We start from the raw sequence: 11,510 nt of genomic DNA on the forward strand, positions 1-11,510 counted from the left end.
CTTGCAAATTGCAATATAAGGAAGTAGATGGACTTTTACTTGGGTCTGCTCAATAAAGCTCATAAGCATCACAGATTCACAGTCCCTTCTTGCTCGAGTTGAAAGCTAAGATACTATGTAGTACCTACTACAGAGTGCATATTTGTATGTCATGTGACTGACTCCAGATGTTTAATCAGAGTTGCCTGATAATGTGCTTCCTCGAATGCTCCATCAGTCCAGGTTTTGATACAACTTTATTTTACCAAATTGCCCTTTGTAAATAGTTTCGTGTCCTCACCCTCTCCCCTATTTATTCTGTGGAAATCCGACCATTAATATTATTTTATATTATGTGACAATGTTTTCCATTCATCTTAAAAAAGTGTTCCATTTTTGCAATGGCAAGTTTGAACTCTATTTTTCACATGAGCATAAAAATAACATGCTATGTTCCTTTATAAGTTTGATGTTAACCTCCAATATTTGCATTTTAGGTTGTCAGAACAGTGGAGGCTGCATTACACGTTTCAAAATGTCACCTAAACTAGCATTTTGAATCAATAACTAAAACCAGGTAAAATGCCAAATAATCCCATGATCAAAATCGCTTGTACAAGCAAAAAAATAAAAAACTAGATTACATTGCCATGGTTGAAAAGTAGAATCATAAATCAAAGTTTCCAAAATCACCATCTTAAAAGCAACAAGAACAATCAAAAGGGCAAAGTCCAGTGTTACCACCTTCTTGACTATTAACCTTCAGTTCTTCTTCTGAGTAGATAACAAGGCCGTCGTTTGTTCTCCTTCTAGGCTTCGAATCAGGGTTCAAAGCTTCGTTTTCTTTTAGGCTACGCTTCAGCTTTTTCTTTATCTTCAGTGGCTTTTCATTTTTGTTGCTACTTTTTTCTGCCTTTTCTTGCTCAGACTTCTTCCTCTTTAGGCTAGCAAAGATATCATCAATTTCATCGGCCTTTTTTGAACTCGTAGATGGTTTTTCTCGTGCAGCATTGGATTTATCATTTGAAGCAGTGGATACCTTTACGGCCTTTTTTGAACTATTAGATGGTTTTTCTTGTGCAGCATTGGATTTATCATTTGAAGCAGTGGATACCTTTACGGGCTTCTTTTTAGGCATTTTTTTTACAACGCAGTAAATTATCAATCAACTGTCCTGAAATTCACAGGTGTTGATGCATAATGGTCAATAAAAAGACAAGTAAACCAGCAATTGTAAATGGTATATAGTGTCTCTAATGCAATACTTGTATTTAGTCAAGGGAAATGTCAGGTCAAGCTCATTCCATAGTTCCATAGCCTCATGGAGTATATAAACCAGTTGATTGTACTCAACTAGTAATTATAACAAAGTACTCAGAGGCAAAGGTGACAAGCACAGTAGCTACTCGTATTAGGTGATGCTTAGACATGAAAAGAAAACTAGGTAACTGGAACATAATACTCCTCTATCCCATATTAATAATGCGATATTTGATTTTCGTGGTTAAATTTGCTAACTGCCTAACACTGATAATAATTTTATTATATCACTGCCTAGCGGCTACATGTCAAACATATAAAAAGATTTCCAATACAGGAATATATAGCAAGAACGTATTTGCATCAGACATCCATATATTTACGAAAAATAACAGTCAAAGTTCAGTTAAACCCCAAAAGTCAAATGTGGCTTATTATTTCACATTAGGGGTCTCTAATGTCCTTAGGGCGGGGGACATTAGAGACCCCTAATGTGAAATATATATATATATATATATATATATATATATATATAGGTTTAGGCTCACGTGAGAAGCATCCTTATGGTGAGAAGCGTGAGAAGCTATTACAATCGTTGGATTTAAATAGATTAACGGATGTAATTGCTCCTCGGTAGTCGGTTTATTAATGACAAATCAAGGAAGTCCCGTTGCCCAGCTGAGCTAGCTCCCATGTAATTATACAATCGTCTTCCCCATTTCTTTTTCTCTCTCCTACCTCAATCTCCCCTTCTCATAGTTTTTTTTTGTTTTTTTATTGACAGATTCTCTTTCCTCCGACCTCCAGCTCTCATATAACAGTAGAACACCATTAATTTTTGTTTGATGTATGATGTTATCTCTAATTCACCATTGATGTATCTCTAGTATAATATTGATGTATCTCTTAGACATTCTTAATGTATCTCGAATTCACCCCAATGTATATCATATTTTCTTCAATTCATTCAACCAAAAAATCAATCTTCCCAAATTAATCCCAATGCCTGGAAATTTTCTATGGTTTTTGAACTGTTGATTAATTGATCGGCATTGGTGGAAATGTTGTCGGACACATTATACTACCTGCAACAAGATAAATGGCACCCATGGATGAAAGGTTCAAGAGGAGAGATAAATGGACTGAAAATATGGAGTAGGAGGAAAGAGAAGGGATTTTGATTCGATTATTGACTTGTGCCCTCGTCGCCATTGAAACCAAGCAATTAAACACAGCGTATCGTAATTTTTAAAACTGGACGCATGTGTCATCACTTGTCTCCCCCCTCCTCTTGTCCCTGTTAATTACCTTAAACCTCTGTTGAGCTTTTTAAACGGTGCCTGGGTGTTTGAAAAAAATGTTCAACTCATCCTCAAATTGCGTATACAACATTGATATAGAGTAAGATTTTTGATGTACATGTAGTTCTCTTTTGATGTATCTATACCTTAAGTTTTATGCATCTCGAATTCACGCCTAATGTATATCATATTTTCCTCAATTCATTTATCCTAAAAATCAATCTACCCAAATTAATCCCAATGCATGGCATTTTTCGATGGATTTCAAACAGTTGATTGAATTGATTGGCGTTTGTAGCTATATTGTCGGAATTTACAGCAAGATGAATGGCACACGGATGAAAGAAACACAGTAGAGGTTGGGAGGAAGAAGATGAAGCAAAAGGAAAAAGGGAACCCATGGAGATCTTGGAAGCTGGTTGAGATAATTAGGGGGGATTTATTTGGGTTTGTCAGTAACAAAGAGAGAGGAGAGAGAATGAGTGGGTTGAGAGTTGAGTGGGTTCATGAGTTTTATGAAAGTAATTCCTGCTTAGTATTTTATCACTCACGAGTGATCTAAAAAAATATGCATCGTTAGATTAATTTCCTTGTACGGTTGAGATTACTTCTCACCTTCTCACGATAAGTGTACTTCTCACCGGATCCCTCCCCTATATATATATATATATATATATATATATAACAAAACATGCTTAGCCTGCCAACATTTATTACGACTCACAACTTAAACTTCTGGAAGAGAGGGCACGTATCCAAATTCATTGAGTTTAGATGTAGCTCTGAAGCTCTTGGAAACAAATGGAGCTATGCAGACTTGCAAATAAGCAAAGTGAGCGGACCTGCAATGATCCAGAGAGCTGCAGTTCCTAATCACTATTCACTAAGCTACAGTCTACCTTAAGCATATACCTACTGATTCCTCGAGAATAGAAAGTGCTGCAAATAGTAAATATCCTTAGGGCGGGGGAGATAAATAAAAATATTATGGTTTGCAGTCTTGTGCAGGCATGGACAGCTTGACTCAAACGTGCCAAAGAAACTCAATTTGTGGTCCCAGAACTACGGAGCAATATTTAAGAAACAATCATGGTGGAAGGAAATACCACAAAAACCCAATGGAGGTCATGTATAAAACACCTTTGCTAAGATACATGATAAACCCAACAAAATGTTCTCTTTAATAAGAACTAGAGGCATAAGGCCGCAGAACTTTAAGATATCAAAAACAGGTCCAAGAGAAGGAGATAGAAAAAAACAGAGTAATAAAAGCCATAAAAATGGAGAAAAGGGATGAACTAGCCAAGAAATAGCTGGCAACAGGCACAAAAGGCAGTGTGGATGTAAGAGAGCACTGAGGTGTAGGGAGAGCAGCAAACAGCAAACTATCACATTATCAAGTTTGACAGAAAAATCCTTTCACACATAATGGTATTTGTCTCATAAACCTTTGCCAAGATAAGCAATTTCCTAAAACATTGACAGCTATAAAAGCGAGGAAGTTCCATACCCAATGAATTTGGAGAAGCTAATATGTTGTTCAATCTCTAGATTCACTTCCCAATTCCCATCCAGAAAGACATTAACAGTTTAATCGTACTCAGCTATACAATTACTCTACTTAGCTATACTTGATCAAGCATTCAAGCTCAGCACTAACCTGTTACTCTGTTAAGACCATCAGGCAAACAACACATAAATACACATACATAAGTTATCAGTATGTAACCAAACCCCACGTCTTAAAATTTATGGAAGTTCCTACCATTGTGATAAAGTGAACCAAAGAGGTTACTACTTATTATATTAGTTTTCTCCCTTCAAATCACCTTATGTGAATCCATTCCTAATCGAAAAGCTCCCAAATTTAGTCAACTTCAATGTGGATTTGTTGTACCAAGAGTGCGTTATGACCTGTGGCCCGACTGTTAGCTATTAAGTGTACGTAAGAAGCATTTTTATGACTGAATTCATTCATTCTGCTTTAGGCCAAATATTGCTTCAGCTTATTATGAACTCACACACTTTCGAGAAAAACCCTATGCGTGTCTTCATCTTTAAAGTTCAACCCGAATGCCAAATACACAGTTTAACCAAGACTGCCTCAGAAACAACCATCCCCACAATAAGCAAACTTAAACTCCCACCAATTAGCAACTCAGTTATAAGTTTATAAAAACATACTTTTCATTTCTTCTTTGAAAAGGGTACCATCGAGTTTACACTAGCAGCCATAAAAAATTACCAAAAATGCTAACCCCCCTCAGTCCCTCACCCCACTCTCCCACTACAAATCAATATTCATTGAGGCATTTCATCGAACAAATGGAAGACAAGTAATCTAAACTTATTGAACCCAATCAATTCAATCCAAAATTTGCAATTTTGTAGGGTATACGGAAATACACGAGAAATTAAGCAAATCGAAAAAAAAACCCTCAAGAAAATAGATTTAATTATAAGGTATGAGTTCATACTTAATTGAGCAGTACCAATTTCAGGGTTTCTTTCTTGTCAATTCCTATTTTTCTTCTAAATAAAAAATAAATCGTTGAATGAATGGAAAAAGCTACATAGTAATAAGGTGAGAGATGAGAGCAGTACCGAAGGTGCGAAGCACGGAAGCAGAGCGGCAGCGGCCAAGGAGGAGAGTCGCGGCGGAGTATTCACTCTTCTCTTTTATTTTTGTTTAGTTTCGATTTTTTTTTCATGTTCGGTAATGTTTTTCTAAAAAAACTAATTACCTTAAATCTGAAATGATTTGTGTCCAAATACAACTATTTGTATTACTCCGTACCAATATAGAGTATGTCAATAGTGAAAATACAAAATTGCTAACAAGTATCAATATAAATTACGCGTTATTGGCATTGACATATGTTGTGTTGGTACTAAAAATGGTTGTATTTGAATTACTTATGTCCATATGACCATTATAGACTTAGATTTCCTCACTTCATCTAACTTGTATATTCAACTTAGTCCCCCCTTTCCTGGTTTTCGCATTTTAGAATGGACTAACTGAATAAAATTTTCATCTGAAAATCGAAACTACGTGTCGCCATGTCAGAACAGACTTTTTCATGCCATAATAAAAAATGATGCTTGAAATAAGAGAGAATAAATCGGAAAAAGATGGAATCTTGAAAGCTTAGTATTCTTAGCAGATTATTGTTTTCAATTACGTAGATTATTGAATAAGCCTAAAATAGATCATAAGTGATAAAAAGACAAGAAATATTAGTTGCATGCCTAAAATAGATCAAAAAGTGTTTAAAAGACAAGAAATATTTGATGCATGCCAACTTTTGCACAATGTTTTCCTTACAATCTAATACACCAAAAGCCAAATATAGTGCTTCCCTTGGGCATATATCTATTCTTCACATCTTCCACCCCAAATTTCTCTTTGTTCATCGTCTTCTTCTTCATTAATCAACAACAAGAGTTGAGAACCTTCTTTTCGCCAACCAACCTTTTTTTTTTTAATTTTTTTTGACTGGTAAGGAAAATTTTCATTAAATCACCAGTCAACCATTTCAAAAGTTTGGTTGATCGGTAATTTTTGGCCTTCCCTCATCAAACAAAGGTGAGTTTCTCAAGCCTAAACAATGACTTCCTTCTTTAGTAGTTTGTGTTGCGGTTGTGCGTGTGGATCATACGATGACGACGACGACTCCTTTCACGCAAACGGAAATGTGCAACATATTTTAACGGTAGAAGCTTGGGAGGAGACCTTAAACCTCAAAGGGAAGATCATTATAGCATGTTTCAAGGCATCATGGTGTGGACCTTGCAAAGTAATTGCACCCTTTTACGGAGAATTGTCTCGAAAATATGCTTCTTCCTTGTTCGTTAGCATTGATGTCGACGATGTTCCTGACCTAAGTGACGACTTCAATATCCGAGCCACCCCTGTTTTTTTCTTTTTTTTGGATAGACAAGAGCTTGATAAGATGGTTGGTTCCAATAAATCCGACTTACAAAAGAAGGTAGCTACCATTGTAGAGTTATATAGTTAAAGATTTCTAACAATATCAGGTTGTAATCTCACATACCCTTTATCATTTGGTACAATCAGAAATGCCTTGCTAATTGCAGTTATTACTCTAGTATATCATGCATGTATAATGTATGCTATGCTAAAACATTGTCATGTTTGAATCTATATGATGATTGTCAAATATTTCCATCCAAAACAAGGGGTGGTAAACCTCCTTAATCAACAAACTACATATGTATCATTATCGAGTTCAGAAATGTGCTAGCAGCATGATATATTGAGACCTTTAAACCAGAAAACAGAAGTTCACAATGTTTCTAGTCTTCAAGAAAATAGACAAGAATCAACAGATAGATAACAGTTCCTTTGTAAGAAGAAATAACAGCAAAATCTACACTACCAATCCTCCATAACATCCAATGAACAAGCTCAGTAGCGCTAAACACCCTCCGGAAAACGTCTACTCCCTCTCCTTCTATCATATAACTAGGCCAGGACTGAGCTGATCTGGAAAACAAAGTCTACACCATTATCATCATCCTAGAATACCTGCAAAACCGCAGATATGTGGTAAATGTGAGAAATAAACCAGATAATCAATACAGTTTTACAATAGTAATTATTCTATAATGGTCTTTACATTTTCCAACGCAAGAGAACAATTTAGTTAGACAACTGGTCCGCCATCCAGTATTTCAAGGTAAGAAACAGGCGGGGTTTTGCACTCACAAGTTGGTAGAAGGAAGAGAAGGAATAAAACCTGTCTAGTTAAGACATCCAGATCCAATACAAAGACCAGATATTCCGAACTTTTGTTGTTAACCAAGTGACAACAGACCAGTTTTTTCTGCAATTGAAATCAAGCCTACTTCATATACTAGGCAAAAGGCCAAGATATGAACACCAAGCCGCCTTCATAAACAAAACCTAAAAACTCACAACAGCTTTCATTGCATAAACCTCCTCACCAATGAACCAAAATAAAAGAATTCCACTTTGCGACATTTTTTTTCTTCTATAGTAGTATATTGCCTCTCAACTGACCAAGTCCACCAAAAAAAATATAGGTAATAAGCAGGCATCCAGTGTCAGAGCCTGCCTTTTGAATCTACTTGGCATGGGCTTAAGTTATCATTCATTCCATAGGCCAACATTAACTTTCACAAACTTCACAACAGCATCAGATAACAAAACATACGAATTGTAATGAAGTCGGATCCTACAAGTCCAAAATCTATACCTAAAATCAGGCTTTGATCGTTAAACCATTAAAGAAAGTAGTCAACATGACTGGGTAGGTTATTGTATATTCTTCCAGGACAAAACCAACACATAAACACCATTTCTTGAGGCAGAAAGCAATTACTCAATTTCCAACCAAAAGAAGAAGAGCCAATTACTCAATTCTTTATACTTGATAAGTTTAACACTAAATTCCAAACAAATTTATAGACAAAATTCATGCAAAGCAACGGGAACAGTTCAAAGAAATTAACGCTATCTGAAAAGTCCATAACAAAAATGCACATGTGTCGATGATCGAAATTCAATATATTCCAAACTGGCAAAAATCTCATTTTAATCATAAGCAGACCAATCTATAGATCATTACTCGTACGCAATCACAAAGTATATGTAACAAATAGTGTCAATTCCAATGCATCTCTCATTCAAACACATATGCAGGTTAAAACCAAATTAGCAGCAAGCATACCCATTGTATTGCAGTAGTCTAATTACTGCTGCTGATTCTGAGGTGGCTGTTGAGAGTTTGGAGGAGGTGGCATCCCCGGACGAGGAGGTCCATAGACTGGCACCTGTCCTCCAGGTGGTGGTGGCATGCCAGGGCGAGGAGGTGGTGGAGCTTGCATCCCAGGCCTGGGAGGAGGAGGAGGGCCACGCATCATGGGAGGAGGTGGGCCAGGCATTCCAGGACGCTGAGCATACTGAGGAGGCATTTGGAAATGCCCTGGAGGAGCTGGACCAGGCCTTGATCCTGGAGGAAACTGCCCCGGGGGAGGTGGGCCTCTCGGTGGCATCTGTGGTGGTCCTTGAGGTGGATATCCTGGCATCTGCTGACCCGGTGGCCGCATCACAGGTGCATTTGGGTAAGTCATCCCAGGAGCCGAAAACTGAGGAGCTGGAACTGGTGGTCGAGAGATCTGAGGCTGCATCATGCCCGGAGCTGGACCACCAACACCACGAACTGGACCAGCCAAACCAGGCTGAGCATGAACAAGTGGAGCAGTTGGAATACCCCTTCCAGCAGCTCGGCCAAGACCCGAACCCGCGACGGCAGTGGCGCTCATGGACTTGGCACGTGACTCTTCAGGAGGAGGAGGTCCTTCAACAGTCATGGAAATCAATTCTTCACCCCTAAGAAGAACAAGGCCAAGGGTACGGCGCTCTTCTCTCTCCTCATTAGGGTTTGCTTTGTTGGTTTTGCTTCCCTTAGTGGGAGGCAGCTTACGAAATTCCTCACAATCGCCAAGGACTAGGTTCATGTGACGATCAAAGGCCATGAATTTTCCTACGAGTTGACGCCCGTCTTGGATTGTGACCCGCATCCGGTAATTGATAAACTGGAGCATCTTCGAACCCTTAGACATCGACATGTTGATTGATTTGCTAACCTTTAAGCACTAGTTTGACCTGCACATTTGCGTCGGGTTCTTAGAATTTCACAAGGATACATATTTCAATGTAGTTTCAGCCATTCAATCCACAGAGCTACATAGTACATAATACTGACAATAGTAAATATGCCTTTCTAATTTCCATGAATTGAAGAAGTAACAAGTCCCTCGAGCGCAGACAACAACCAACATAAAAAGGCATAATCATTGATATCAGGTGTCTACCTTATCACCCAAAACAAAATAATCAACCTTCACCATGAATTTAACATACACTAACAATCAAGAAATCCAAAAAGAAGGAAAACCATGTCGTTTTCACATCTCAATTGCACATCACAACTCACAAGGAAAGCCACAACATCGTTATCAAAATGCTCCTGAAAAAAGCTTCTATTAAAACCAACAGCACTGGTTATTAAAACTGCCCAAGTTCTAATCAATCAAACTCATAAATGATATACTCTATATAAAAAATAATTCAACCATAACAATACTTTATTATGCCCTTCAATCATTGCTCTTTTCTACTCTGCCCCCTCCTTAAAAAATCAAATCAAACCCAAAACATAGAACTTAATCAAAAAAAATTGAAAGAAAAATAATAATATGATTGTCAAGTACAATTATGAACTGTGTATAGACTAATTACTAATTAGACAGAAAACAACATCAAAACAAAGCCCAAAAAAAATCCCAAAAATATATATTTCAGTATTTCACGACAAGTTTCATCATTTGAAACATCGAGCAAACAGAATGTATCACTTTATGGATCTATAAAACTACAAATACATCAACAGAAACTTCCAAAAAAAGCAATACAAAATAGAGAAGTGAATAAAATAGACGAGGAAAAGAAACTATACATTGTCACCAACACCGAAACTAGCAGCGGCAGAGAAGGAGAGGTGGTTGGCAGAGGCGTAGGTGGTGGAACAACTAGAAGATGGTGGTTTTGATAGAAGAGAGTAATAGGGTTTTAAGAGGAGAGGCAATTAGAACGAGGAAGCAGATGAAGAGCAGCTGCTGCGAGTTGGACTTTGAGGAGAGAGGAAATTCATTTAGTTTTCTTTTCTACTTATTATATCTTTTCTTGCAGAAATTTATTTGTTTCTACAACTAAGGATAAGTTTATTAGATTAAACCTAGAACAAGTGAAATGTGCAAATAACTAGGGTTAAATCACTCAAAATTCATAGCGTATACCGACTTCAATTGACCCAAACAGCAAAAACAAGACAATTCAAAGCATCCAAAATCACTACTCCGTAATTTGCATCCATGAATAAACCCTAATACATAAAGTGAAGGGCATTATTACACTGCTGAGCAGACCTAAGTCACGAGAGAGCGAAAGGAAAATTGTAACCAAAACTCAACAAAACCCAGTTACAATTCTTACAAACTCTACTCAAATCAACAGCCTAGCATTTTATCGAACACCTTAAAGGCAATGTTCTTCAGCAAACACATTCAACGAACTTATGCAAATCAACCCTTGTTTGGCATCAAAAAACAACACAAAATCAAATAAAATGATAGTTTTTAATAAATTAAGCAACAAATTACAAGGGCATTTTCAAAAGAACCAAATTAATCTCTAAATCACAGTGAGGAAGCCAAAATAATAGGGTTTCGACTTTTCTTCGTAAAAATTAATGCTCAAAAGCGATGAAGAACAATGACGAAGAGAGAGAGTTACCGAAGAGCAGCGGAGTAGAGACGGCGACGGCGAAGAAGGATGGAGAATGGAGGAAAAGTGGGCGGAATTTGAAGCAGCTAAACCTTAGTTTAACGAAGCCCTGCAAAAATAGAGAGCAACGGGGCTGTTTTAAATTAACTCTCGTATGGTCGTATTATATCCTCTTCGCGAGCTTTTTTTCTCTCCCTCTCTCCAAAAACGTTTTCTAATGAAAGAATGATTTTCATGGGAATTTTTGTTTTAAAAACATTAAGGAAAATTATTTTCCACATTTGAAAAAATTGTTTTCCACCCTAACAAAACAAACAAAGGAAAATGAGAGAATTATTTTTCGAAAAGTATTTTCCGTTACAACAAACGGAGCCTAGATACAATCATACAAGTACTGTTCTCGAGTTAAGTCGCTTATTACAAAAGAGAACTCGCTCATTGTTTAGGGGTGAGTAATGTAATTCCACGACTAACAAACCCCTAGTAGATGTGGGATGTTGTAGTTTGTAACGGGTGTGTATAGAATACGTGGTCATATAAGAATTATTTTATGAAAAAAAATATTTAGTATTTCACGTCCAAATATTAAAGTATAATAACACGACTAAAGACAATCACGAGTTTAAGAATAATAC

At 37.1% G+C, this 11,510-nt stretch overlaps 2 protein-coding genes across 2 annotated transcripts; both read right to left on the reverse strand.

Moving 5' to 3' along the window:
• Positions 1-515: 515 nt before the first annotated feature.
• LOC110789249 (uncharacterized protein C6G9.01c) lies at positions 516-5,301 on the reverse strand. The gene is made up of 2 exons (XM_021993896.2): positions 5,145-5,301; positions 516-1,153 (listed from the first exon to the last, which is right to left on the reverse strand). The coding sequence occupies exon 2, from the start codon at positions 1,115-1,117 to the stop codon at positions 677-679; it is 441 nt and encodes a 146-aa protein (XP_021849588.1). The 5' UTR covers positions 1,118-1,153; positions 5,145-5,301; the 3' UTR covers positions 516-676.
• Positions 5,302-6,792: 1,491 nt separating this feature from the next.
• Positions 6,793-11,085, reverse strand: LOC110789251 (uncharacterized). The gene is made up of 3 exons (XM_021993898.2): positions 10,885-11,085; positions 8,258-9,195; positions 6,793-7,092 (listed from the first exon to the last, which is right to left on the reverse strand). Exon 2 carries the CDS (start codon positions 9,156-9,158, stop codon positions 8,280-8,282), a length of 879 nt encoding a protein of 292 aa, XP_021849590.1. The 5' UTR covers positions 9,159-9,195; positions 10,885-11,085; the 3' UTR covers positions 6,793-7,092; positions 8,258-8,279.
• Positions 11,086-11,510: the final 425 nt, after the last annotated feature.

This window comes from Spinacia oleracea, chromosome 1 (genome assembly GCF_020520425.1).
Source record: "Spinacia oleracea cultivar Varoflay chromosome 1, BTI_SOV_V1, whole genome shotgun sequence".
Taxonomy (NCBI): domain Eukaryota; kingdom Viridiplantae; phylum Streptophyta; class Magnoliopsida; order Caryophyllales; family Amaranthaceae; genus Spinacia; species Spinacia oleracea.